We start from the raw sequence: 26,600 nt of genomic DNA, 5'->3' as shown, positions 1-26,600 counted from the left end.
TCTTGCTTCGAATTTAGCCATCAAGATGGCACCACCAGGAAAATGCTCACTATCTTTCCAAGACTGGCTAATAAAAGACCATTAAATTGGGTCAAAAAATATTAACTGCTCTTGCAAAGGGCAGAATGTTTGGTAACAAGTGATTTGCAAAAAGCTCATTAGTATTATCATAAATGATGCATCACAAAGCACAATAAAAAGATGCAAAAAGATGAATAACAACAAATACCAAACTAATTAACTAGGGAAACGCCTATAAAGAAGGCGGGCAATAGAATTTATAGTTTAATCTACTCCCTGGAATTTACAGCCACGCATGGATGTGGGGTTACTCATTTAAAAAAAAAAAAAAATTGAAGTGTTTCCCAAGTTGATGAAACCTGCATTAGTCGCAGGTTTCCACGTGTACTCCTGGAAAAAAAAAATCATATTGTAGACATAATTGTATGTGCAGGTCGTTCAACTTTGTGTGGGAAGGCCGTCGCCTTCATACAGTAGTACATTAAAAAAAAAATACCTCCAGGGCAAATACTTTTCCACATGAAGAAACTACTTAAACGCTGAATATCTTTATTGATCGGTTAATTAAAAATATTACAATAAAAGAGTATTAATATAAATATCGATCACATTTAACTCTAACAAAAATGCCATACAACCCCAAAGAAAGATACATTCTAATTAAGAGGACTATGCATCTTACAAGCCACACCCATACACTAAAATATAGAAACTAAAATAAGTTAGTAAAGGTGGAAAGGCCTTGGATATGATTTAGACATGAAACTCAATGTGCAGTTATAATCTGGTCAGCAACCTCTCTATCCACAACCTATTTGCTGGTCGGAAGCATAAACTTGCACAAAGGAGCATACATGATAGAAAGCCCTGATGAAGTTTAGTATGGTCTGAACGAAACGCGTTGGCTGTAATCCTTGGCTCATATTATGGAAAAGAAACAAAGAATTTGGGAATAAAGGAGAAAACGAATTTATTATAAAGACCTACGACTTTTTTTGAGTGCACCTTTCAGTGACTTCTTCCTAATAATTTTTTGTTTAACAGATGTGTCAAGCAACAGCTGACATTTTGGTTGTAGTGCACCACACTTTGAAATTGAAAGGAACTGTGTGGAGGTGCAGGCCCAGGCTTCCGCCATTGCTAGTGTTGAGTATACTCATATGAATTCTGTGTCAACAAAGCTTTTCCCCAGATTTTAAAAATCCTTTCTGGGTGGCTTCACAAACTCGCAATTTTTAATGCATTTGCCACCTTTTACCATCCTGGGAAAGTTCGCAAATTTATTCCTGTCCCGTAGCGATCCATCCACTGCCAAAATGGCAGGGTGGGCCGGACAGGGCCAGAAGAGGGAGGAGGAAGAAGGGGAGAGTTTGGGGGACAAAAAACATAATATAAATAAATAAATAAAAAACGTACCTGAACTCCGCTGCCTGCTGCATCACGCTCCTTCAGGCTTCTTCTTGGCACAGGCTCCCAGACTGCAATGCGGCCAATCATGACGCTGCATAAAAGCAGTGTCTGGATCGGCCTTAGTGCTGGCCACTTGCGCTCCCAGGCAGACTGGGAGCCTGTGCCTGCTCTCTTCAGCCCCAGAAACGCAGCTCAGGCTGGAGATAGATTCACTGCGCATGAGACGGCCGGCCGCACCCTTATGTGCAGTAGAAGGAGTGCCCACCACTCTCCCACCAGCAGTGTCATCCCCTGGACCCGCCCCCAAGACTCGTCAGAGTCCTGGAGGTGGGACTAGGGGATTAAAATAAAACTATAAGAAAACAGGTTTAAAATCTGTTTTATTTGTGGGTGGTGGCAGGAGGGGCGGGGCTCCTTTACCCTAATGGAGCGGACACTGCTGCTCCTGTCAAGGGCAAACATAAGTGAGTTGTAGGGTTGGATTAGGGCGGAAAAACCCCTTATTCAGTGGATGTGCAGAGGCCAATTGAGACAAATAACGCCACACTTTCTAGTCTGTTATTGCAATTATTATGACATGCTATGACCAGCAGAACAAAGCATTGTAATGGTTGTTGGTGGAGGCTTTCGAAAAATGTAGGCAAAAATTGAGAAGCAGGCAAAGAAATCCTCTTTATTATCTTAAAACAATACACTGCAAGCAAACCAAAGCTGTTAAGGATGGAGAGGGAGGTATGCTAAAAGATTTATAATCTGCTTTGCTTTTATTTTCACAATGAATACAGTATGTGAGGCCGAAAACAGTATGCGTAAGAACGCTAATACCACTCTGGGGCTTTGGGAATAGGAGGAAGTTAGGGATATACTGGGAACTATTGAAAGTAACGGATATTCATTACCTCCTTTATGCTTATCAAAGTCTAAATCCAATTGTTGAAGGCCTAAACCTAAACCAGAGGTATCCTGGTGCTGACTGTAGGAAGGTGAAGTATTATGTGGTGATGCTGGTTAGGCTTCACTATGCAATAGTCTCACCATACCTCAAAGATGGTCCTTGGATTCGCAATAAAAAATCCGTAGCCCAGTCCTGGTAGAGTGGCAAAGGGCAGTCATGCTTTACTACTACTAGAGGAACACTAAGCACTTCAGGGTACCAACATGAATGCTAAGTAATTGACACGACTCAAAGGAACTTCAACACCAATTTATAAAAAATAAAGCAGATTTTTATAACATTTTAGGGCCCCTTTCACAGAACTAACTTAAGATAACATACTAAACTTACTACAATTTTGGTATTCACAGAAGACACTTACTCATTTTGGTATTCACAGAAGGCACTTACTCATTTTGGTATTCACAGAAGGCACTTACTCATTGATGAATAAGTGCCGTCTGTGAATACCAAAATAAGTAACTTACTCGTTTTGAGTAACTTACTCATTTTGGTATTCACAGAAGGCACTTATTAATTGATGAGTAAGTGCCTTCTGTGAGTACCAAAATGAGTAAGTGCCTTTTGTGAATACCAAAATGGTAGTAAGTTTAGGATTTTGTCTTAAGTTAGTTCTGTTAATCGGGCCCCTCAATACCAAAACAAAGCAAATCAGATAAGTATAACCAAGGTTATAGATTTTAGATGCAATATTAAATCAGTGCAAAACAGTACTGCAAAACTTTATCATTGCAGTCAATGGGAAAAGAGCATTAGGGACAACCAGTCACTTGCAGGTCGAGTTGCGTGGAACCCAAGGTGATGCGCGTCTCAGGACACAACAGTCTGTTTGACTTTGCCTGGCTCGAGAAGCCCGGGTACAAAGGGGTTCTGGCGGTTCTCAGTGCTGAAACGGGAGCTGTGGGAAAGTTGGTTTTTACCACTGACACAGTGCTGAAAAGCTTCCACCAAATGCTGATGCAATTTCTCTGTGGTACAATTAGTAAAAATGTGCTCCTTCATAATTAAATTATAAAGCTCATTATAAGGGTCCACCTCATTGCCTTTTATCCAGCATTTTAGTGCTTTGAATAAAGAGTCCACAAATTCCACCCACATCTGGTTTTGACCTCTATGGGTGTCCCTAACTTTCAATTTGTATTCTTCTTTGGTGAGTCTAAATCCTTCTATCAAGGCCTCCTTCACATGCTTGTAGTATGCAGCCACATTCTCATTAAGGGTCAGAAGTCTATCTTGGCCCTACAATGAGAACAGCTCCCACAGTAGAGAGCCCCAGTGCTGGTGGCCTATCCTACTCATTTTGCAGACCCTCTCAAAGGCTACAAACCATTTGTCACTGTCATCGTCATGACTAAACTTGGAGACAATCTCTTTGGGGATCTTAGGGTCAAAAGATTACTCCTTCTCCCTAATAAAGTTGCTGCCACCATTACCTTTGAGCTTCAAGCCCATCTTGACCCTTCTTTCTTCAAGGGTTAGTTTAATTTTTTTCTCCGCTAGTGAGAGGAGATCAAGCCCTTCCTCAACTTCTGCCACTTACAACTGGCGAAGGGGTCTGGGAAAGGGTAGAAAGCTTTGGTCTTCACCTTCTTCCCGATCATCAAGTTGGGCTAGGGCATAATTCTTACCCTTTTCAGGGTCTTCTGCTAAGGAATGGCCCTCCCTCTCCTGTTTTTCCATAACATAGGAACTGTAGGCCTTTTCAATTTCCTCCTTTTTAGCTGTCACTCTATAGCTAATGCCGCATGCTTCGCACAAAACCCGCAGATCACTGATCTCCAGAGCCGTGAGGACTGACAAGTCGAGATTCTTACCAGCCTCCACTGTGCCTATCTTTTTATTTGAAGTTCGGGCCTTTTCAAACATAAAAAAAGTTGAAACTTTTCCCTAACATTCCTATGTCTTTTTAATGTACTATTGGAATAGGGGTTTGCACAGGGCCCTAAAATTCCAATAAAAAAATTTGAAAAAGTTCTGCAATTATAATTTTTGAGTCTAAAGTGAACTTTGAATTTCTCGTGGAAAATCACTTATGACCAGGTGGTACTCCAAAACACAAGTTCAGGATTGCACCATTGTAACATCAATGTAGGAAGGTGGAGTATTATGTGGTGCTGCTTGTTAGACTTCGCCATGCAATACTCTCACACTATCCCAAAGGTGGTTCTCGGATTCACAATACTAAATCCTTAGCTCAGTCCTGGTAGAGTGGCAAAAAGCAGTTGGGCTTTTATAGAGGAACATGTGTTAAGCGTCGAGTAAATGGGTGGTTGCCGAACTGGCAACCAACAAGTCTTGGCAGTGGTAAGCCCAGCAGAAAGTTATTTAGAAATCCAAGGGTCAGGGAGAACACAGTAGCGGCCAGAAACTTTGGGTAGGTCAGTACTACATTTCTCACAATGTGCTGGATATCTACTATTGGGCAAAGTCTCTGAGAGCCTGATGTCCAACAATTCTTTTGTTCCGGTATGTAGTTTTTACCTGAGGTGTGCAGGGGACTAGTGCCTCTAGTCCACAGCTGCAGAGTATCATGCCTTTGGCTTGTGAAGCTCCTGTTGTTGTAGACTTGGCTCTCCTCTTGTGTCCTTTGCTGCAATTCAGAACAGAACTGAGGTTCTGGTGTCAAGGGTAGCTCTTAAATCCAAGATTAAGGTGTGTTAGGTGGTGGGTGCAAGTGGGATATGCGCTACTAGCCATTGCGGCTAATCATCCCCTGAGGTGACCACATCTGGGAGTGTAGGTCACCTTTTCTGCCCAGAACCCTCTATTCTACCACTTTAAAAATGGCAGAAGTCTTCCTTAGCTGTACAGACGAGGTAGCCTTTAACAATGTGCACCACACAGTCCGGGTCCTCCGGTCCCATGTCCCCACAAGCGTATCTCACACCCTTTGTTGAAGGATGGCACTCGTTGTTATACTGTTGTGTGTCTTTGAAGTTTGGGGTGATTTAGGAGTTTTCCCTTAGTACTACAGATGTCGCCCCTAAATTTTAGTCCTGTCTGCCATTGGGAAGATGAAAACAGATCTTAATCTTTAGTGGGGCCATGATCCAGCCCCTGGAGGTTAAGTGTCACAATCTCTATCTTCATTCTATCCCATTCGGCACTCAAATGGCAGAGTTTTGTTGTTCCCGTGGGATACCCATAGTTTATGGCTGTCAATTGGGGGATGCACACATGTGCTCCCCCTGGCCACTGGTGTCCACTGGAGGCAGACACCATGGTCCCCAAGACTCTTGAAGCATAGAAATGTTCATATTCTCTAACTGGTATTTCTAAGCAAGTTATGCCAAACCTACTTTACCAATGGAAAGGGTTTGGCACTGCGAATCTTTTGATATGAAACATCATAAGGCTGCTGCACTGCAATCCACTATTGCAGTCTAAAGTAATGCCAACCCCTTCCCCCTGTTAATCTATGGGAAGAGCAGGCCTCATACAGTAGTGAAAACATGCAAAGGTATTCCCTACTACCTGGGCGCACGTGCACTATTGCGCACCCAGACCTGCTAGGGCAGGAGGGACTCATAGTTCCCAGCATCAGTGGTTTAAGTGCACCCGCCTGAGCCTGCTCATTTGACTGGACACGGGTTTGACTACCATGTGTGTCTGTGCACACGCACAAGCATGCGTTGGCAGGTCGCACACGCAGTTATGGGCACCAGAGCTGCAGGTGCGTGCTCACAGCTGCACATGAGTTTCCTCACAATAGGTATCAGTGCGCACCCACATGTGTGCAATGACAGATTGGCCTGTGTTTCAGAACATGGAATCAGCAACTATTTGCAACATGGGTAGAAAGGGTGCACACACTTTCACGTGGCAAGGACAGGCTGGTCACAAGACTTGCCCAGGCCCTAGCACCTTTGGTGCAGGGGCGCACACACCACCCTGCTCAGACCAGCCAGACATGGGTGAACCCCCTTTTGGGTGCGGATTGCGCACTCTCAGCCAGCAATAGCAGACCAGGCACCTTACCATTAGCACCATGGATGCAAGCGCGCAGACACAGGCCTGCCTTGACAGGCCTGACTTGGAGGTTAGAACACCGAGAGGCAGGTAAATGCTCACCAGCCAACGATGGCAGGCCGAGCACCTATCCAAAATGCCATAGGTGCCATGGCACATTCTCCAGCCTGCCACTGCAGACTTGACATGTATCCGAAACAGCATCAGGGCCTGTGCACACACCCCGGTCTGCATTAAATCAGCCCATATTCTGGAACAGTGTGTCAGCGCCTCTTCCTAAGCTGCGTAGGAAGGCCCACACACTTCCACACTGCCTTGACAGTGAGGATGTACACAGGGACCTGAGGCCACTCCAGAAAATTAGCAACACCCCTGCAGCATCCATGGGTAAAGTCGAACTCTAAGGCAGGGAAGTCCCATTCAGGGGGCTCCTCACTACCTGGGCAGGGAACATCCATATGCGCTCACCCCGCCTTCAGCCTGGCTCTTGTCAGGGCTTCCCTGGGGTGGTGCCCTCATGGTATGGGATGACCTACGCAGGGTTGGCTGAGGCATAAGTGATGCCAACCTAGGAGGGTGCAATGGCATCCTGCAAACCTGTCATGGCAGACCTGAGATAGGGTTGATGGCTATCCGGCAAGTGGCACACTCAGTGCTACCTCCCACCACCATTCCAGGTATGTGGTGTACATGTTTACAGGGAACACGGAGGTACTGCACCTAAAACCCATGTATACACCCCACCCAGCATAATACAGATGAGGCAGGTGCAGGCACCTTCCCTCTGCCATATAGGGGGAAGATTCCCAGTTTCCTACGGTTATTCAGAGAGAGTTGACAAGGAGTAGGAGGAAAAAGTGCAAAGTTTTGGGGCAGTTTCCCCTAAGGAGGCCATGTCCAATAACATGTGGTGCAGCCTTTGAAGCTCACCGCCTTGTTGTGCCACTTCTCTGGCCATCCTGTCAGGGAGGGAAGTGTGACCTCCTTCCCATCCAGACCAATGTTTCTGACTCTTGGGAGGGTTCATACCTCCTGGCAGGGGGTCATATTGCTGTGTTGGCGGCAGCAGCTGTGGGCTGGCAGCCAGAGCACAGAAGAGGCTGGGGCAACCAAGTGAGCAACCTCTCAGGTAGCCAGCTGAGTGCATGCCACATCGTCCTCGACACAAGATTCATGTCAGGGGTGATGACATATTTTAGGGGTGCCATAATGGAGCTGCCAACCTAGAGTTTGCCCGGTTGGCAGATATGTTATCCCATGGACCATCTATCACTTTTAGTAGCCTTTAATGTAAACACTATAGGGACATATTAGCATGCACTTATATGTACACACCTTTAATATCCTGCCCACCACCTCCTGGGCTCAAGAGGCCTTCTTTAGGGGTGACTGAAATATATTTAAAATGGTGCATTGACTTTGCCACACATGGTAAGGGCAAAGTCGAGTTTGAGCAGTTTGCACTGCTTCTACAATCTGCAATGGCAGGCCTGCTTTCAGTAGTTTAGTTTCAGTAGTTTACTTGGGTCCCAAACAGTGCTTCAGGCCCTGGTGACCCCTGCAATACGCATATCCTGTGTATTATTATTATTTTAGGGTTTTATATAGCGCTAGCTGGACCCTGAGGTATCGGAGTGCTTTACAGAATTGAGAGCAAGGCAAATTCAGTCACTGAGCATAAGAAGTCGAATAATCATAGGTTCAAGTATACATAAAATATATACAAGGGAAGTATAGTTATGCAGAGCATGCGTAGCACACAAGAATATATACACAGAAAAAAAAATGTTTTGCCATGAGGGTGTAAATTACTGAACTGAGGTCCATTCAAAACAAATTAGAGTCCGTGGAGAGAAGGACATCAGGAACAATAGAGGCAAACACAAAGAAAGAAACAGTCAACTGATCAACGGAGTTTGAAATGAGCAAGAGAGCCTATTTGAACCAAGAATTAGTTTGTTCACGAGTTACAGTATTTATTGAGGAGATGGCGTTTCAAGGCCCTTTTGAAGCCCGGGAAGGAGGGGTTGCATCGTAGTCCCCTCGGGAGGGAGTTCCAAATGCTGGAAGCATTACCTGAAAAAGAGCAAGCCTGGGTAGTTTTCCTTTTTAATTTGGAAGGCACGAGAAGAAGAGCGGTGGAGCTTCTCATAGGTCTGGTTCTTCCTACTTTTGTGAATTTGTTGTCTAAATAGTCAGGGGAATGTGAGTGAAGTGCTCTGTGGGTGATGCAGGTAGTCCTATAGATGCATCTTCCTTCAATGGGAAGCCATTTTAGGGACTTGAGGGCAGGTGTAATGTGTTCATACCGTTTAAAGTCTGTTATGAGCTGGGCTGCAATGTTTAGCTCTGATCTGAAGGGGACGAGGGGAGTTTTCGGGTCCTTGTAAGGATAGCATTAGTACCATACACCAGGGACTTACAAGGGGGTTAAAGTCCTTGCCAACTGGGGTTACCAATTCACATATCAGTTTTAGGGAGAGAGCACTGGCACTGGGGTCTGGGCAGCAGGCTCCAGTGCACTTTCTGAGTCATAATCATCAGCATTGGAGCAAAAAGTGACAGGGCAGGGGGTGACCATACAAAAAGGGTACTTTCCTACAGTGATGAGATTTAATATTGCAATATTGCAATGATGCTCAGTCTTCCATCTTAAAAGAACATTGAGCTAGGCTGATTTGGAAAAGCGTTATTAAATCTCAGAGGCACTTGAGAAATGACCGAACAAGTCTTAGCATTCCAGTTCGCAGGAGGCACACATGAGCTTTCAACAGCACTCAGGGATGTTGCAAGAGCAGTGTTGTAGGGGATCTTTACAGTGACTTGGTGGGTATCACCATTTGAAAACTAGACCATGTACACCGGGTTTTGTGTACTGGAACTCTAAAGTAAGCTAGACGTTGCTGTCTGATAGATTAACTTACACTAAAACAGCGTAATTTGAATTTTTTATTTGTTTATTTATATTTTTATTGATTTTCTTCCTCTAATTTTTTCTCTTTTTTTCTCCTCTGTACAAAAAGTGCATTGATATATTTTCATTTCATCACTATTTGACAATCATACATTTATATCATAAAAATTACAATCAATTTTGTTAAAAAAACAATTCAAAGAAGATAACAGTTTATATATGGATATACATCAATTAGCAATTTCTGATTTTGAGTTTGTAAATACAGTATCTATTCCCTTCCTTGGTGGGTATCACCGCCAGCATAAAATAGTGCCTGCAGTCCAGTAGCATAAATGACCAATAGTTTGCTTGTAGGGTGTTTGTTCCATGGTAAAACTGACAACCTCGGTGTTGTAGGCCCGTGCAATTTTTATCTCATGTAAACCAAATGCTTCACATTTTGCGATTTCACGAAATTTGATGATATTTAATGGGTGGAAAATTTCACAGTCTTTTAGTACAGAGAAGGCTAGTTCGAGCAGAAAATGACTTGCGGCAACAGTGCAACTCATCGAACCACTTCCCTGTTTTCATCGCATGAGACTTTTGAACGCAAGACATCAGTAATAACATTTTCAGAAATATTGCGATTTTGTACACTTCTCTTCAGGGTCATCCCTGGAGCATGTTCCCATTGCTCCTTAATCCAAATGAGACCCCTCTTTTGTTCCCAGCTCAGAAATACTGGCCCTACACAAGCAAATTTACTTTGTGATTCGCTGCTCCCTTCTGCTGTTAGGATTGGTTGCATATACCGTCCACCCCGGGTGGCGCGAGCCCTGCTCTTACATGAGTCTGCCACAGGGGCGGCAAGCACAGGAAACATCTCCAGCCCCTACCCCCCGCAGGGCGGCAAAGGCAGCAAAGTGCCTAGCTATGCCACTGCTTGCTTCTAAGGTATTCTGATGTGTTGTGACAGCACTTAGAGGTTATGGTTCTAATTTAGCGTTTGACAGATAGGGTACTCTATCACAAAAGTTGCGGATATCCTGTCTGCTGTCTTTACAGATGCCGTAGGATACAAAGCTCTTGTAATACAGTGTACAAAACATCTGCAAGTTTGTAACAGGGTATCCTGTATTATGGGCTTTAGATAAGGCTCTGCGTCAGTGTAATTTGTGATACAAATATCCTTATACTTACTATACTTAATTTCAAACAATCTCAATGCCTCTCTTTAAGAGCAACTACGCCTTTTTTGCCAATTATGGGATTGGTGTATGGTTGTCCGGACACATTTAAGCAACGTTTATTTCACTTTAAGCATTAGTTGCCAATATTTTTATCCTATCGCCCAGACCTATTAAGAAAATACATTTTCTATTACCTTTTTGTAAAATAACATATTTCATAACCACCGGATGTGCCATGGTGCCTTGTTCCATTATTTCTAGTGAAATGGACGCTTTGACCGACTTTGAGCATTACCTCTGTTCTCATTAATACACCTGTCCTGTCTCTCCCGCAGTCTTTTAGCCACATTAATTGCTCCTATGTCTATGCCATATTTCTTCCAATGCATCCATTTGTCCTCTAATGTTACTTTTTCTCAACCTTAGCGTGACAATCCTTATGAGTTAAATGGACTCCCAGTGTACGCCGTTTACGCACTGCGGCCTAAAGGCGAAGTAAAATTTAGCCCAAACTTTGTAACTTGCTTCTCCACGCAAGAGACACCAGTACACAATTTTACTTTTCTTTACATTTTTTAACTGGTACGCATTTTATTTATCACTCATTAGTGAAAATCATTACAATTAAATAATTTCATCAGAATTCGAGCCACATAAAAAAAAAGTAAATCAAAACTAGTAGAAACGTAAACTTATTATGCAAAAACTAACATGTAATGATAAGAGCACGTCTTCCATCACTAAGCTGATGATGAGATGCAATGTCTCTGTTAGGCATTTCAAGATATCATTTGAATATTGAGGCAATTGCAGTAAAGAGAGGAGACATTACTGATTGTCTACTCTTTACAAATTATTTGCTGTGTATGTTGGTTCAGGGGTAATGAAGCTAAATTATTAAAACATACATTATTATAATGCATGTAAGTAGAAACACGCACAAAAGCATAAACAAACAAACTCATACTAAAAAGGGTTTGTTGATGAAGAATGTGTTTCTCTGTGAGCAATGAATACTGTCTTATGTTAATAAAATATATTTGAAAAATGCCATGAAAAACACAATTTGAAAGAACATTTAGGTTTTGTTCGGCACAAAAACGTGAAAGATGACAAATTCATCCGTTAAGGCTAGCTATCCATCTCCAACGCTTCAATGCTGTTTAAACATATTCATATGTCTCAAAGATTCTTATCCAAGTAATACCACCCTTCTGCTTCATTAATAATTATTCATATTATTTTTTTGGGGAGTTATATATAGCGCGAACTAGACCCAAGGATATCAGGTATCAGAGAGCTTTACATCAGCATCAGTTTCATTACAGATGGACACATTTATTTTTGGTAGGCACGGGGAGATTATAGGCACGGGGAGATTACGTGATTTGCCCAGAATCACAGGATGTTGAGCTTGGTTGCTGAGAATCGAACCCGATTCCCCAGCTTCGAGGTCGACCGTCTAGCCCTTACACAAGTATGTAAAAAGTCTTCATTTCCTAAAGGTTGCGATATACCAAAACTATACATGAAGGGCCTCATTTATGATGCCCTACGAGCACTATTGCACCGCCGGAATGTCACTTTTTTGATGTTACGGTGGCGCGATGTACCACTGGCATATTTATAAAGCCACGTAAAGCCACGTTACGTGGCTTTTCATGGTCTTATAAGTATGTGCCCCATTCACGCTGAAAACTGCATGAAAGGGGCGTTCCATGGGTGTTGCTGGGGTTGTTCTTTTTGACACTGCCCCAGATTTACAAAAACTCATAAGCCTGAGTGCCAAAAACGTACGCCTCCCCAGGGGAGGCGTAAGGGAGGCACAACGAGGAGAAATAAAGATATGCAGCACACATAGAAAGAGGAAAAAGCCTTGTGACTGTTTTTGTGCAGGATTGTGTCCCTTCCTGCACACAAATAATCATCCCCGTAATGCAGGCATCCTTGCACCATGGTGCAAAGGTGCCTGCGTTGAGGCACAGCAGCCTATTGAGCACCAGCGCAGGGGAAAAGACAGGAAGGTGCCGTATCTTATAGATAAGGCGCATTCCTGCCCTTTTCTTTTGCCGTAGGGCAGCGCAGCAGCAAGGCCTGCTGCGCTGCCCTACGGCAAAAAAACTATAACTTAGGCGCTAAGAATTAATTCACGAAATGGTGAGGCAACCAACCTTGGAGCCATTTTGAAAAGGACATTCCAGTCTGAACTGCTAGTCTGTGCCTCCCTGCACGTAAGCCCAAGCAATCACAGGCACATTTCCGCCTGTTTTGAGCCTCATCAGTGAGGTGCAGCCTATCTTGTTAGTCACTTTTGGTGCTAGGCCAAAACACATATGTATACGGTTCTTCCTTGTTTGTAGTGGCACAGAAAGCAAGAAAATGATGGACAGGAATGCCGCCCAGAGTGATTGGCAGAGGGTGAAATGAATTCAAGCAACTCATCCCATCACCTTTTGATTTGTTCAGCATTTTGTGTGAGCTGTTGCTGCACGTCCTTTGGCCATGACTGGAAGGTCCCACATTAGTCAAAATCATGGTCTCTTGTGAGCCCTGATTTTCTTCTATGTGTGTTTCACATTTGTCGTCTTGTGCATTTGATATAAAGAGTTTTGTGGGTTTTTTCCTAACCTAAATTTCTCAATTAATTACTTTCTATCGTCCAAAAAGTGAGAACATTCTGAAGTCACTGCCACTTTCTCCTGGTTTGGCTGTTTAGCCCTTCACCATGGAGTTTGTACCATGAGATATTATGTGATTTGAGTCAGAGTATTTCCATAGTGCTTGGGAATTAGTTTGTGGCACCTAATAAAGATATTTCCATGGTCTTGCCCCACCCAAATATTTAAAAATATTACCTACAATACAGGGGCGGCTGGTGACATTTGAAAGTGGTGAGGCGTAAACTATTTTGCATATTGCACCGCAGCGAGCGAGCCCGAACCACCTTGCATCCATCCATACATCATTCATGCATCCACCCATCCATCCATCCACCCATCCATTCTGCATCCATCCTGCATCCATCATTCATTCATGCACCCACCCATCCATCCTGAATCCATCCTGCATCCATCATTCATTCATGCATCCACCCATCCATCCACCAATTCTGCATCCATCCTGCATCCATCATTCATTCATGCATCCACCCATCCATCCATCCTGCATCCATCATCCATCATTCATTCATGCATCCACCCATCCATCCATCCACCCATCCATCCTGCATCCATCATTCATTCATGCATCCACCCATCCATCCACCCATCCATCCTGCATCCATCATTCATTCATGCACCCATCCATCCACCCATCCATCCTGCATCCATCATTCATTCATGCATCCATTCATGCATCCACCCATCCATCCACCCATCATCCATCCTGCATCCAGTCATGCATCCACCAATCCATCCATCCATCCACCCATCCATCCTGCACCCATCCACCCATCCTGCATCCATCCTGCATCCATCATTCATGCATCCACCCATCCATCCACCCATCCTGCATCCATCATTCATTCATGCATCCACCCATCCATCCACCAATTCTGCATCCATCCTGCATCCATCATTCATTCATGCATCCACCCATCCATCCATCCTGCATCCATAATCCATTCATGCATCCACCCATCCATCCATCCACCCATCCATCCATCCATCCTGCATCCATCATTCATTCATGCATCCACCCATCCATCCACCCATCCATCCTGCATCCATCATTCATTCATGCACCCATCCATCCACCCATCCATCCTGCATCCATCATTCATTCATGCATCCACCCATCCATCCACCCATCCATCCACCCATCATCCATCCTGCATCCATTCATGCATCCACCCATCCATCCATCCATCCACCCATCCATCCTGCACCCATCCACCCATCCTGCATCCATCCTGCATCCATCATTCATGCATCCACCCATCCATCCACCCATCGTGCATCCATCATTCATTCATGCATCCACCCATCCACTGCACAAATGCAAATGGACATCACTTCTGCAGGTGCCACACCGCCCACGGGGTCCCCACTTCTTGCTACTGCACTTGCCAAGCAGAGAACGCAAGAAGCTCGGCCACGCAGGGTAGACCAGACCAATACATTTTCTGGGCACCACATCCACAGGTGCACCGTCGCCCAGGGGACGCCACAATCTTGCTCTGCAACCTGCCGTACCGCACACAGAAACAGAAAGGCACTGCAGTTCAACATCTCCAGGCCCCTCGGCGAGGAGCTGACAGGCAGTGCTCAGTCCGGAAGCATCCCCCTGGTGCCAACCTACGTGATAAGGGGTAGTGTCGCATGAAGAGAGGGAGAACCAGCATCAGCAGCGCAAAAGCACAACACTGGGGGAAAGACTCTCCAAACTTGTGTAACCTGCAACAATCATACACCTAGGGTCCACCACTCATGGGCCACAATAACAAAGCACCAAGCAAGAGTCGTACAGAAACGAAGAAATGTGATACCAAAGAACACTGCTGCAAAACACAATACAAAGCAGCAGAACATTAGATGGTTTTACTTAGCCACAAAGAAAAGGTTAAAGTGTGAAATAAAGCATATGCGTGACGGTTTGTGCACTTTTAAAAGTGTGCACACGCAACATCTTGTTATTTTGATAACAGGAGTCTGCACATAGGCGGGTGACGGGTCAGTCTGGTTTGTGACAAAGATTGTTGGAATTCTTACTTACACGGTATTTGGTGGTTTGCTCGAGAGTGACCCCAATGCTGGTGCTGTTGTATCATAACAATTTTCACCAGTCTTCCTAGATATTTATACTCGGGTCAACTACGCTGTCAGAATGGTGTCAAATGTGTCATTTTATTTGTCCAAAAGAAAAGACCACCTTTCATTCTAAATCGGTGTCCTCTGCAATCCCCTTGGGAACCGCAAAAAAGCGGTCTCCGTTGCTTATCAGCGCCAGGGTTGGCTGTGGAGCAGCGTAACTCCCTGCCCCATTCGGAGACCGGAGGCTGCGGCATGAGGCAACCCTCGGTCTCCCAAGGGGGAGGCTACTGCGCATGTTCGGGCTGGTCAGAAAAATGACCAGCCCAAAGCAAACATGCGCGCCAGCGCCAGTAGCACTGCTGAGAAGCGTGAGCACGCACGCTCACAACAACCCGATCAAGTACAGCCCCATCCCCGTTCTCCCCTATAAGCTACATCTGGTGCGGCCGGTGAAGTTTCAGATGGCGGTGCGCATTGGTTGGCGGGGCAACGCCCGAACGCCCCAATGGACGCACCGCCGCTGCGTACACTATTGATGCGTTTCTGTTCACAGCCCAACATGGAACTGGGGTGTGGGAAGAGCTTGCCTTCTGCTAAGTCTTTACAGGGGTTGTGCATGCTCCTATTCTGGAGTAGGGAAGCACCCTCATAGTTGGTCCTCATTTCTGATTTTCCCTACCATGGTCATCTGTACACACAATCCCAGATACACCCAAAAATCTTTTATCACAACAAAACCAGTAAACAGTAATAATGCCTACAGGCAGGCGTCCCTTTAGTAAAACATATAAGCATTCTAAGATCTTAGAAAGAATATCCTCACTTATAGTTGGCCACTGAATTTGCGGCCATGAAGGGCCAAAGTATGCGGAAGGCTAACTAAATTATACAGCAAATAATGCCACATAATGCAAAACATTTTGTGGCAGTATTATTTACCTAATTTGTCGGTTTAATACACACTAATATTGTTTATGGATTTGTTTCACCTGCAAAGTTCCAGTTTAACACCTAACTACTACAATCCATAACTAAAAGGTGACCAGCTAACCTGAAAAGGAGCTGCCACCGTGTGCTAAAACAGGTTGCTCCTTTTTCAGTAACTTTTGATCCGTGTAGATAGAATTTTTTTTTGAATCTGTGAATTATGCAGTAGTTCGTGGATAATGTGGCAAGTAAACTGTGGCCTCTGTATTTGAGTGTGTATTCACTACAGCTTGTGATATAAACATTTGGAGTAATTTTTTGTTCAAGCAAAAACATATCTGATTTATAAAAAATAAAATAAAATAAAATAAAAATCGCTGACCGCCTACATTAAAAAATGGCAAGAAAAATCAAAAATGGTTACATTTCAAATGTTGCATTTTTTGACGATTTATCTTTGCTCATTTTGAGGCTTTAAAAAGTCTTTATTCACTAAGGGGTATATGATGTAAGCAACATTTTGAGACTTTTTACAGTAAAAATCAAAATGAATCGGTTAGTGTCTAATTCATTCTTCTTTAGAAGTAATGGTCCCAGCAGGCAACCAGTACTGTCTTATAAGTCATAAAAAAGAGGGGGTATTAATAAACTTGGGTTGTCTTCCTTCCAGCTGCAACTGATGGTCAGTTCCAGAGGGTTAGCTATTATTGTTGCAGTGGCACAGGTGGCCATGGGGTGAGTTGCCCATTGCACCCAACCAGGAGTCGCAGGGACCTGTGTCACATGCATGCATTAGGGACCATGTCACTCTTTTTACTTCACCAGGCAGTTTATTTTAAGAGTGGTCTTTTGGGAATGGCACCATGTCTGGTATTGATTTTATATGGCAGTGGACAAGCAGGCCTACTTGGCAATTTGAATAAAGCAACAGGGATATGTGATAGGAACAAACCCCACCCACAACACTAGCTTGGTCATTATTATTCATAGACCACCACGTGACTATTATATATAGTTTACAGCACTATCTCCCAAGCCCATCAGCGAATGTTGACGCTTTGTTTGTCTTCCTCAGGTAACCCACCAATCGCTCATGAGGAGGCGGAAGAGATGGACTTGGAGGACCAGCTGACGTCACCCAAGAGGAGACGGTTACAGGGGGATCCTTCTGGACCTGGCAGAGCAGTTGGTGAAGAGAGAGGGGATACCCAGCAGCCTCGAAATGGCAATGCCAGGCACGAGGTTCACCAAGGAAATGCGGAAGTTGGTGAGAGTAGCCAATCAGGAAATGGAGGTGAGAGGGACCATCCAGGAAACTGTGATGCCAGTTCAAGGGACTACCCAAGGGATTGTGCGGCCAGGGAAAGTGACTATTCAGGAAATGGTGATTCCAGAGAGACAGGCACCTCTGAAAATGACACTAACCGAGAAAGTGTCCCTGCAGGACAGATGTCTTCGAGGCAGGCTGAGCCCTCACGGCAGAAGTTCCAGGCTTTCTGGGCCACAGAAGATGCCTGTCACGAGACAAGTGGAAACCGGACATCTGCTTCCACGCAGGAGCAATCCGCCTATCCAAGGAGGGAGGAGGAGAGCCCCCCGAGATTAGAAGCTTTTCCCTCGCCTACGTACAGGAAGAGGAGGTACGTCCAAAAGGAACGCGGGCACGATTCTGCAGACACGCCTTCTGCTCCGAGGAATGGAGAAGGGATGAGGGACTGGCTGGGGAGACTGGCAGGACAGGCACCCACTTGGGCAGAGACCCTGGCAGGCAGTCAGGCCTCTGCCTATGCCCATCCATACATATACCCTTTCCCAGTTGGTGGCCTGGAGACCAAGGGCATGCTCATGGCAGAGAAGCCCACGAGAGCCCCAACAGTGGGCGCTCTTCCTGGTGTCCACCCACCACTGGAGGACACCAGAACTCATGAAGCTCTACGTCGGCTAAGCGCCCACTGCCACCTTCTCACTGGGGTCAAACTTTTCGAAGGGCACCCACTGTTTGGGCCCACACTGGATGCAGTGAGTGGTCTAGAGGAGGCACCCTACTCTGGAAACCCAGGTACAATACCCCATTCCTCTCTTGGGAGCTGCCCACCTATCTTGGAGGACTCTCGCTTCGCGGCAGCTAACTGGCACCTAGGGCTCTACCCACCAGCTTGGAGCCACCCTGTGAACCACCTAAGACCCCATCACAGCGCCAGTGTCCAGCCTGCCCCAGAGAACGGCCTCTCTGCCAGGAGGAAGGTAGGCTTCAAGAAAGTACTAGGCATAAGTGGGAAGGGCATTTTATATGTGATAACAGTCATAAATGTAAAGAGGCAGGGGAGGTGACATGTGTTATCCCTCAGTATACATCACACATAATCAGCAACAAGAGCTCAGTTATATACTCCTCGGCTATAAGCCCCTATTGGTCTTATCGCAAATAGCCGTCACACATGACGTCACAGAGCAGTCGCGAAGGCAGTAAAGGTTCACCAACAAAGTAAGACGAAGCATGCTGGCAACCAGCCACAGGGCGCCACATAGACAGTCAAGAAGCACATTCATAGCCAGAAACAGGGCAGTCACACAAACTGTCAGAAAAGCAAGGAGAAAGCTCTCGAGGTCAACCAGAAAACCAACCTATATCAAATACCTCGAGCCGTATTACAATAAGTGCCCCAGGGCGAAACAGGCGTGTGCGCCTGCTTTGCATTCCCGGGGTACTTTGGAATCACAGAAGGGCGTGCCCTTTGCAAATGAGGAAATTCCTTTGCCTCTGCGCCCACTCCATATTACAGACGTGGGTGCAGAGGCAAAGAAGCTCTAAGTGGGTGCACTCACAGTGCGCCATCTTCAAGGTGGCGCAGTGTGAGTGCACCCACTGAGAGCAGCCCTCTGGAGGGGAGAACAAGACATCCCCTTGCAGGCGGGTGCAGTCACTGACTGCACCCACCTACAAGGGGATCTCTAAACCCCTTTAAAAGTGCAGGTGGGTTGCTGCCTGCACTTTGAAAACATGGAGCGCCGCTCCATATTTTCACATAAATGCGCTGCCCCCAGAGCAGCCCTGGGGGCAGCGCATTCACCATAATGGGGCGCATTGTCATTGTTTGCACCAGGCGTACCTTCTAAAAGGTGAGCGGGGCGCAAACAATGACAATGCGTAATACAGCCCCAAAAGAGCAGTTGCAAGCAGGCAGTCACAGACTCACCGCATAAAAAACAAGCAGTGGCCGAGCAGCCCCAGGAACAGTCATGGAGCGTTGCATTCACAGGTGAACCCTAAAAGACAGCCTTAGCGTCACTGCACACAGTGTCAGAGAGCAGGCTGCACGCAGGACCTTGCTGCGTACACAACAGTGACGCTGTCAGTCAATGAAGGAGGCTCACTCGAGCAACCTGGGGGTAAGTTCACGCAAACAACCACCAAACATCTATATCAGAGGTCTTCAAACTTTTTTTTAGAGGCCACCCTTTCCCAGCAAATGATTATGAAGTCTCCGCCCCCCCAACCCCCCGCCACCAAATGTCAGGGCTACTGTTCCGTACCTCATAAAGTACTCTAAATTGGCCAATTATTTTTCCCTTCTCTCCCTGGTCATCTCTTTTAAGGCCCAAAGTAACATTGGCACAGCAAGGGTGACCGGAGACCTAATGCTATTAATGTGGGAAAATGGGTCCTCTCCAATTTCGGGTAGTACAACAGACAAAACTGGTGTGCAGTAGACCCCTCAGAACCCTGTGTCTGGTGGTACTACACTTGCTGCACTAATGAAGGAAGTGACCCGAATCGGGTCACCGGGGTCACTCATGACCACCTATATGCCTTCCCAATAAATGAAGAATCGGTCAGACAGTAGAGAATACAAACCAGTTAGTTTATTGTAAATACGCTGCAGCGGCGCCCAATCCGACCAGTCTCCTAAGAGGACTGCCGAGGGATCTGGTCTCCCTCCACAAGTTAACACCAGTTATACAATCCCAACACCGCTACAGACCCGCCCAAACTGGAATTTTTCAGCTCAGGCCATGGTGAACAATGGAAGGCACATAAGATGGCCTGTGCCACTGTGCAAGGAACATGTTATCTCAATCTCAAGGCCATGCAGCAGCTCTTTACCATGTAAAGCTATGAGAACGAGTACATCTAATGGTAAAAGGCTGCAATAATGAACAGTACATTCATTAGTACAGCGAAGCTCCAACCTGGAGAAGAACAAGCCGGAGGGGCTTGGCGGCCTTCTGGCAGAGACGAGCATTACAGAGTCAGACACTCGATATTGGGTATGCAACAACATGGCGTCAATAAATATGGCGCCATGCATGCTAACTTTACGAGAATAGGGGTTCAAACATAGCAAATAAAGCATTGTAATCACACGCATTACAGAGATAACATTTCAAATCCAACACTAATGATAAATGCACTCTGAGGTGCAGGCTGTTTTCTCTGCCTTTGTAAAAAAGGGGAAAAATGAGCCATATATCACGTCCCCTGAGGACATGTCTATGAGGGACAAACCAGTCAGTCTCCTTTTCCGCTTTTGCCCCCCTTCTTTGATACTAGCAGGGAAAAAGGGTCCATACTTTCATTTTGCTTGGTAAGAAAGACAAAACTGGGGTGCAGTGTAACCTTTTATCCCTGGAACCTGAAGCACTAATGATAGCTATTGTCCTGACCGTCTCAGCTGCCCTTCCTTAAAAATAAAAGGGGACAAAATGAACTCCCACTCCTTGGCCCACTAATTATATCCAGCTCGCCCAAGCTCACAGTATGCTATCTTCTCTTCCTCTTTAACTGGGCTGTAGAATATCATATGGTAAATATATTTACTCCACATCTATGTAATTTGAAGGTACAAGGTCCATATATGTGGAGTTAAGTACAGTAAACCTAAGCTTAACTATTGATATTTTTGTCTTCAATATTTAGGCATCAATATTATGGTAAAACTGCATTTACTTCGCAATATTCCGGTTCCACACACGTTAACCCTGTCTCTGACCTCTTAAAAAAACAAGCATTGGCAAAGCCACACTTTCGTCTTTTTTTAAATACTTGTTTCTGTTTTTTCCCATGGTTTTTGCAAAACATCAATTGTTAGGAGAACTACTGGGCTGTTGCCAATATAAAAAGAAATGGCAGACATGTTATTTGTGAAAAAGCAGAATGCCGTCCCTCACAGTAAGTGAGTGCAGTGGCTGAAGTGGGGTGACTCATGCTGTATGCTGTGTTCGGCAGACGAAAAATGGGAATGACACAACAACAGATCAATTGGATGTAGAGGTCTAAAAGCCCCATAAGTAAACAAATTATATATTTAATTTTAGTAACATTGAACAAGCTAGGCTAGAGCCAGACCTACAAAGGATACCATGCATGTGTCCCTTCACTTCTCACCTGGGACATTGCTCTGAGGCTCCAGGGATGCAGACCCTCTGCTTCTGATTGAAAGCCAATACCCCTCCTTCCTCTTATATTGAGTCCTCTCCCCTCCCCTTAAGATGTGTAAATATAAACAGCCTGGAAATATGTCTAACAAGCAAATTGTACTTCCAGGCCATCTTTTTCAGCCACCGGCAGACTGGACCATGGGCACAGCTCCATGCTGTTACATTCACTCCTACTGGCTATGTAATCACAACCCCCTTGTTGGGTGCATCCTACAGTTTGAAGACCTTTGTTCTACCCACTAAAAGACATGGGGCAGCAGACAGTGGCAGCTACCGTTTAAAAAATATGGTAAGGCGTGATGGTGACAAACCCACCGTATATGTAGCACTCCTTCTCCCTGGCATTCCACGAGCAAAGGACTTCCTTCCTGTTCAGTGGAACGTGAACCTAACCAATCATGGAGATGCTCACATCAGCGTGAGAGGAGCTCCAGGATTGGTGGGAGCAGGTTAACCCAGCGCTCAGTTTGAGGCTGGGGGCCTGTGCCAGCAATCCCCCAGCTGTTTCATAACTGGGAGAATACGGGGTCTACAGTGCACATATCGGGTTGGCCGTAGGTAGCCAGCCAACCAAACAGACATGCTCACTGAAAGGGGCAGCAGTAATCCTACAATAGCAGGATTCAGCCCTTCCTCACGCTCATGCTGTACGCAGCACGAGCTGGTGGCAAAATAAAATGGTATTATAATGTCATTTTATTTATGTGTGTTTGCCTGCTGGGCTCGCAGCAGGCGGTTGACGCTCCTCCGCTCTTGTGGACTAGCCGCCGCTGCCAGCAGGTGCTGACATACACAGTCATAGTGCTCTTCTACTCACAGGCAGTCATAGAACAGCACACAGGCTGAACTCAGTAGGGTTGCCACCTTTCCCAGGTTATTAGTGTAAGTTTTAAGATTCTGCAAAGGCCCAGGGTGATGCTTACATAAAAAATTATATAAAAACGTCTGTATTCATTTTTAATAAAAACCTTTATTTATTTTATTTATAAATTACAGATCATTAAAGCAGATCTAGGAGCACATTTTAAAGTGCTTTCTGCTCATATTTATTGTTTAAAGTATATACTGATAAGGTTACAAAATAGAGGGTTTAGGTGATTTTCCAAATTTTTGTGTTGGCCAGGACATTAAAAGATTGGTCATGCCGTGATAAAACCCATAGCACTCAGAGGGGGGCAAACACACACTCATTGGTACAACTCTTGTGGGTCAGCTTTCAGCAATTGTCTCAGATTAGAAGGCTCACTTCCATCTTTCAAGAGAATTTTATGTCCAATTATTGCCTCTCCCTCAGAGTGCTGAACAATTTTTCTCCAGTGCCAGGTACTTTTGCTCTAGTTTTTTCTAACTATGCAGATTAGTTCTGGGAGGCCTCATTCAGAAAGAATTTGCTATAAGTTAGTCTGCCTTACTCTTGCAGTAATTCTGGCATACTCCTGCATTCCAGGAGTAAACCAGGAGTATTACGATTTACTTTTTGCGTACCCATGGACCTCAATACTAAGCTAAGGGAACTACAAGAGCAAGGCCCTGAAGTATGAAAAGGTTTTATCCATTCTGTATCTATGGTAAAAAGCATTGGTACCCAAGGACCTCAGATACTGCAAAATATTGGTGAATCAGGCTCATAATGTGCATAGACTGATGGGTGCATACTTAGATTTTACAAATTGCAGTACTAAATTTCACCGTACTAGTGCAAAAGTGGTTATCAATGATGCAGATATATTAAACTCGGCCATTTGCTACATTTTACAGGAACTAGTTGCTTCCATAATTAAGACAGTAGTACTACCACAACAACCTTCTGGGCTCATCCATAAGGCACACATTGCACCGAAGACACAGTCTGCCTGGTTCTCAGGAAAGAACCTGGGAGGAGATGCCAGGTGGTGAAGAAAAATAAAAGTCAAAATGTAAGACACATTAACTGAAAAACATGTAGACAGAATCTGCACACGTAGGGCCTAAGAATGACCAAATAGAGAAAAAGTAAAGTGTTTGGTGTGGAACTTTCTTTTTGGTATGTGAGAAGATAATGTGCATATAACTTTATAATATGTTATCTTTTTTCTCCCTGTCCTCTTTTATACTTCTTTCTCCCCGTACATTCGTTGTGTCATTCTGGTATTTCTCTTTTACCTCGTGCTTCATTGTTTTCTTCCTTTGGTTGTTTGACTCTTCTCCTGTTTCTCTTCTTTTTATGTTTCTTCTTTTTGTTGATCCCTGCTTATAACTGAGTTTTTTCTTCCTACATTTCTTTCTTCCTTCACTATTGAGTTTCATCCTCCATCTCCTTCGTTTCTCCCTTCCCCTCTCATACTAACTTCCTGTTTGTCTTTCTGACTCCTCTCCCAGGAGTGCTCCAACAGGAGGGAAAGCGTGCTACATCTTCCGGTTAAAGATCCCAGATTCTCACCTGTCAAGTCTGCCTCAGGGCTGGGTAGTACTGTCCGCGCCTGCGGGTCTGAAGAGGACCGGCTGGCCCAAGACAACAAAATGGCGGCACTTCCCTATATGGAGTATCCCCGTGGGCCCAGCTGGGGATGCGAGCCACACCACTTAGACAGCAGGACTTCCCTACCTCGAGCAAAGACCGCTGGAAGCGACACCCAAAGCTACAGGCCGCTGCGTCTGCTGGACAACAGCCTGGCAGTGGCGGAAACCTCTCTTCTGGCTTCCTCAGAGCTGCAGGTCAGTTCTCCCCATGAACCAGCCGCTGTGTCTGCAGAACCCAAAGAACATGTGCGTTCGCAATCGGCAAACCAAAGTACATCTGGTTCTGCACCAGGGGACCATCTCCCGGTAGCCTGTGAGACTGTTGAAGGCCACCGTGCCACCATATTTGCCCACAGTGGGCCAGGTGCGATACTCATACCAAACCATAACCAAAGGGATGGCCCTTCTGAGCACCATGGAATGCGAGGTGACAAAAAGCTGCACATTGGGCACCCGGTGCCAGACAGCTGCAGGGATGGGGAGCCCTGTGGCCCACTGAGCACAAGGACTCCTGTGGATGAAGGAAGTAGGTCGGGACATAGCAGCAAATCTGGAAAGTTGGTGGCGTTTGCCAACCCTCCGCGGAACCACACTAAGATGAAGCAAACATGGCTCTCGAGGCACTCAGAGCAGTTCAGCGGCCATATCGCTAACCAGGGATGCCGGAGTGGCAAAACCATCCAGAAAGAAGACCAGATTGACATAAATGTGGAAGAGAGAGGCCTTCAACAAGCAGCAAAGAGGCCTTGTGACTGCATCGCTGAAGAAGAGCCTAAAGGGTCCCCCACCGAAGCAAAGAGAAGTCGTGCAGAGGCAGCAAAAGGTGGAGGTGATCTGGAGGGGTCAGGAGCAGAGCCCAAAGACCTTGTTGAACCAAAATGTGGTGCAGACCTTGGAGATGGCCCTGATGCACCAATAGGTAAGAGGGGATGAGGGGGTTGTTCAGATAGATACCATTTAGACAAAATGAAGAGGTATTGATGTGCTTTCATGTGAACTCTTTCCTAGCCCAAACTATTGCCATAAACTACAGACATGAAACATTTGATAACCCGCCTACGGCTCCAAAGTCATCCACAGTCAAGTAACATACATCTCAGGTGTGCTTGTCACTCTTGCCTACTATGAGTGCCACAATTGCCTCCCTCTAGCTCGCCAGCTACCAGAACCAGACAAAAGACTCTTTTCATACTCAAGAATTAACGGGGTAATGCCCGAAAGAGTTGTAATATTCTATACTTAAATGTGTGGAAGCAGAGCATAAGCATCAAAACAATATTAAAAGGCTTCTATTGGGATGCAAGTGTGCACAGTCGAGTCCCGGGCACAGAGTGCCCAACTTCAAGTATCTGGTTTTCTGGTTTTGGGGTTTGTGGCCACAGCCTCATTCTAATGTAGCATGTGTGCGAAGGCCTAGGTCTGTCCCATGATAAGAGTCTGGTCCTAGATCAGTCTTGATTCTGGGGAGTTGCACCAAGAGTACTGTCCACAATGACAGAGGACCACTGTTCCTTTCATTGGTTCAAGTATCTATCGGGAGTGGGGGCAGCGTACCATGATATCCAGTGTTGTAGTGATCCTATTGTGGCCAGGCCTTTTATCTCTGTCACAGGAGAGGTGTCCTACTGCCTACTTGCTTGTAAAGTTCTGTTGCTACAGATGAACCCGGATCCCTGTGCCGATATCCCGAGCTCATGAATGTTTACATGTATGTGTGTGTTTGTGTGTTACACACATTGTGTATGTCTTGGGCGAACCAGAATAAAGGAGGCCTATGGGTTCCATTTTGGAAGCCCCCAACTTCTCACGTGCACAAGATGGAGTTGAGGTTACTTTCCCAGACAGTGGAAGGGCATTTTATTTATTTATTTATTTAAAAGGTTTTATATAGTGCTGGCTAGACCCGGAGGTATCAGAGCGCTTTACATGAGTATCAGGTCACAGTTACAAGTTTACATCGATTACAAAGGTTATAAAGTTATAAGAGCATGGCAACATAGCTACTTGTAAGGTTGAGATAAACAATAAGCACAAATACGTAAGGGAAAAAGCAGGCAAGGGGAGGGATTCAGGGGAGGGGGGTGGAGTAGGGGAAGTAGACAGATACTGAAGGCAGGAAAGAGGAGGGGAGTGTGAGAGACACCGCAAGGAAAGAGGAAGGGAAGGGTGACGGGGACACAAACCGGTAGACAAGTCAAAGCAACGCCCAAAGAACAGTAAGTTGTGATCCCAGGGGAAGTGGTATCACTTCCCTATCTCTGTTGTGAGAGGCTCCCATTACGCAGTGGACTCTCTCAGAGGGGTCTCTGAGACTCCAAGGCCTACATACTGGATCCTTCCCCAAAAAGGGGAGAGGGAGTGCTTTGGCAAGGGGTGCTGACATTTTAGAGACTGGAGGCAGAAGATCTTAGACAGAGAAATAGGGAAAGAGAGAAAAGCTCCGCATAGAAATTCAGTGAGGTAATAATGCTGCAGTCAACTGTTGTTTACACTCCATGAATACGACTTTGATGGATGCTAGGGCTGAAGGGTGGGACTGA

General features: G+C 45.4%; 1 protein-coding gene across 2 annotated transcripts in view; it reads left to right on the top strand.

Annotated features, from left to right (window-relative positions):
* Positions 1-26,600, top strand: part of HR (HR lysine demethylase and nuclear receptor corepressor) — a 418,401-nt gene that overhangs the window by 144,338 nt on the left and 247,463 nt on the right. For both annotated transcript variants that reach the window (XM_078666365.1, XM_078666366.1), the window contains 2 exons: positions 17,198-18,366; positions 23,920-24,979. In XM_078666365.1, coding sequence (XP_078522491.1) covers positions 17,233-18,366; positions 23,920-24,979 — 2,194 coding nt within the window. In that variant the 5' untranslated portion in view covers positions 17,198-17,232. The remainder of the gene's footprint in view (positions 1-17,197; positions 18,367-23,919; positions 24,980-26,600) is intronic.

This window comes from Lissotriton helveticus, chromosome 11, assembly GCF_964261635.1.
Source record: "Lissotriton helveticus chromosome 11, aLisHel1.1, whole genome shotgun sequence".
Classification (NCBI taxonomy): Eukaryota; Metazoa; Chordata; class Amphibia; order Caudata; family Salamandridae; genus Lissotriton; species Lissotriton helveticus.
This window is presented reverse-complemented; position numbering and strand designations above follow the sequence as displayed.